General features: G+C 30.6%; 1 protein-coding gene across 1 annotated transcript; it reads left to right on the top strand.

The window, feature by feature from the left end:
* The first annotated feature begins 696 nt into the window (after positions 1 to 696).
* LOC133318389 (universal stress protein PHOS32) lies at positions 697 to 2,397 on the top strand. Its single transcript, XM_061520375.1, has 4 exons — positions 697 to 993; positions 1,107 to 1,216; positions 1,353 to 1,471; positions 2,166 to 2,397. Exons 1-4 carry the CDS (start codon positions 819 to 821, stop codon positions 2,251 to 2,253), a joined length of 492 nt encoding a protein of 163 aa, XP_061376359.1. The 5' UTR covers positions 697 to 818; the 3' UTR covers positions 2,254 to 2,397.
* The last annotated feature ends 214 nt before the right edge of the window (positions 2,398 to 2,611 follow it).

A 2,611-nucleotide genomic window follows, 5' to 3' on the forward strand; every position in this document is an offset into this window, starting at 1 on the left:
TAATAACAGTTAGATAGACGGAAATCAACGGTTGAGATGAGGAGTGAGAGTTGAGAGTCTTACTCTAGAGTCAAAAGATCTCTCCCCATATATATATATATATATATATATATATATATATATATATATATATATATATAAGTGCATATATTCTTACATCAGTGCAAAAGTTAGAAGTTTTATATTCAGTCTTGAATATTGATCTACTTGTATCCAATATCTCATATTACTAAAAAATTAGAGTCCTTAGATAGAAGAAGTGAGATCAACGATCAAGATGGAAAGTATAACTTACACTGATATAAAATAATCATAATCCAAATATATATATATATATATATATATATATATATATATTTGAGTTGTATTACTCGTACAAATATTGAAATACTTTTTTTATCGATAATTCAATTGATACATAAGAGTTGAGTAGATGGAAGAGTAAGAGCATTTGTTCAATTATCTTTAGCAAAAAATTAAAATCTCAATCTTGACCCTGAATTGAATTAATCGCGAAAAAATAAACTGATCGAAATATTTAAAAATTAAACTGATCGAAATATTTTTTAAAAAAAAATTCTGTGACATTCCCATAAAATTAATCTAGGCCATAAATGAAAACAAGAGAAAAGAATAAAAGCGGTTAATGGTTTAGGTGAAATGAATATCATTATTAAATATGATATACATATTACATGCGTTATCATTACCCCGGCCTTAGATTACTTTTAAGAGTTTCAACACTGTTTTGCTCTTTTGAAGTTCTTTATTGTTAGACTCTGTCTCTTAACATTTCACATCCAAACTTGGAAGAAAAAATGGCAAAGGATAGGAGTATCGGTGTGGCTTTGGACTTCTCAAAGAGCAGCAAGAATGCTCTGAGATGGGCACTTGAGAACTTAGCTGACAAAGGTGACACCATTTACATCATCCACATCAATTCCAACTCTCTAGATGAGTCCCGCAACCAGCTTTGGGCCAAATCTGGTTCTGGTGAGTAATTTTTTTTTTTTTTTTTTATTGATTGTAAAATTTTAATTATTTTTATGTTCTTCTATGTTTTGATCTAAAATCTGATCGGCTTTGATTTTGATTTTTTTTTGCAGCTCTTATTCCTTTGAAGGAGTTCAGAGAGCCTGAGGTTATGAACAAATACAGTGTTCAAATTGATATTGAGGTTCTTGATATGCTTGACACTGCTTCCAGACAAAAAGAGGTTTTTTTTTTTTTTTTTCCCCCTTCCCTCTATTTTTCTCTCTCTTTGGAGAGTTTTGAAATAATGAGATTTTTGACAACCAAGTTTTCGCACTTGTGAATGAAATTATTATTATTATTATTATGTTCATGTTTAGGTGAACATTGTTACAAAATTGTATTGGGGTGATGCAAGAGAGAAACTTTTGGATGCTATTGAAGATCTGAAGCTGGATTCTCTGGTCATGGGAAGCAGGGGTCTGAGTACAATCCAAAGGTGGCTGCTTTTTTTTTTTTTTTTTCCTTTCACCGATGATTTCGGGAGAATTATTCGTATAAGATTATATGGAAATAGGCATATTATACCTTTTAATTTTTGTTCTTTTTGGGGTGAGTAGGACCTTGCTATTTGATTTTGCAGTTAAATTATGATATTTTTTCTCCCTTTTGTTATTAGGGTAGTTCTTTTCTTTAGAAGCTACATTCATAGTTTTTATTTATAACAGATGGTTTGCATTTGTCATTTATTTCATTTGTCATTTAACATGACACAACAAATTTTTCTACACACACAACATTTTGTAGGACCCACATTTTTTTAAGAAAAACAAAAAAATTTACCGCACGCAAAATGAATTTCTATAACATTACACAATCACATTTTTTACAACATAACTCTTATAAAATCCTTATGATATTCCCAATTTATTATTTCTTTGTTGTGATGAAACTTCTGTTATCTGAAAAAATTTGAATTCAGTACCACATCTTTTCAAAATAAGAAAATTTTAATACCATGTATATCATGTATTTTTTATTTATTTACTTTTATACCTTGTTATTTCTAAATGGGGAAAGAGTGTAACTAGGGCAGTGGTACCCAGAATTCACTCCTGTTATCTGGCTTTATTTATTAAAACATGGGTCTCATTGATATGTCTGTTTGTGATTGTTGGAAAATAAAAATGCAGGATATTATTGGGAAGTGTAAGCAACTTTGTGATGACCCATGCCCCTTGCCCTGTGACTATTGTCAAGGATTCTAGCTGCAGCAAGTAAAGATGATCAATTTAGGAGAGCATTTAAATTTCGATTGATGTGTTTTTGGCACTGTACTTGAGCTCTAGTGGGTCGTATTATGTTCCTATTTTGGTTTCAGAGTTGAGAATTTGGCATTATATTTGAAATACTGTTTTAGGTTTCTATCCTTGACTATTGAAGAAATAATTGAATTTGAGTGCCATATTAGTCTAATAGGCCTCCAAAATATTCCTATAGTCATTGGAATTTCTGGGTTTTCAATTGCCTCGATAGTGAGACATGCTAGGCACAATCGGACCCATACCATGGATGTTATTTGTATTGACAATTCGTATTGAAAATCCAAAGTATTTTATGTTTTCTGGCGCATATTTTT

The sequence above is a fragment of the Gastrolobium bilobum genome, unplaced genomic scaffold (assembly GCF_033153095.1).
Source record: "Gastrolobium bilobum isolate Gb01-03AN ecotype WA unplaced genomic scaffold, APGP_CSIRO_Gbil_v1 utg53169, whole genome shotgun sequence".
Lineage (NCBI taxonomy): Eukaryota > Viridiplantae > Streptophyta > Magnoliopsida > Fabales > Fabaceae > Gastrolobium > Gastrolobium bilobum.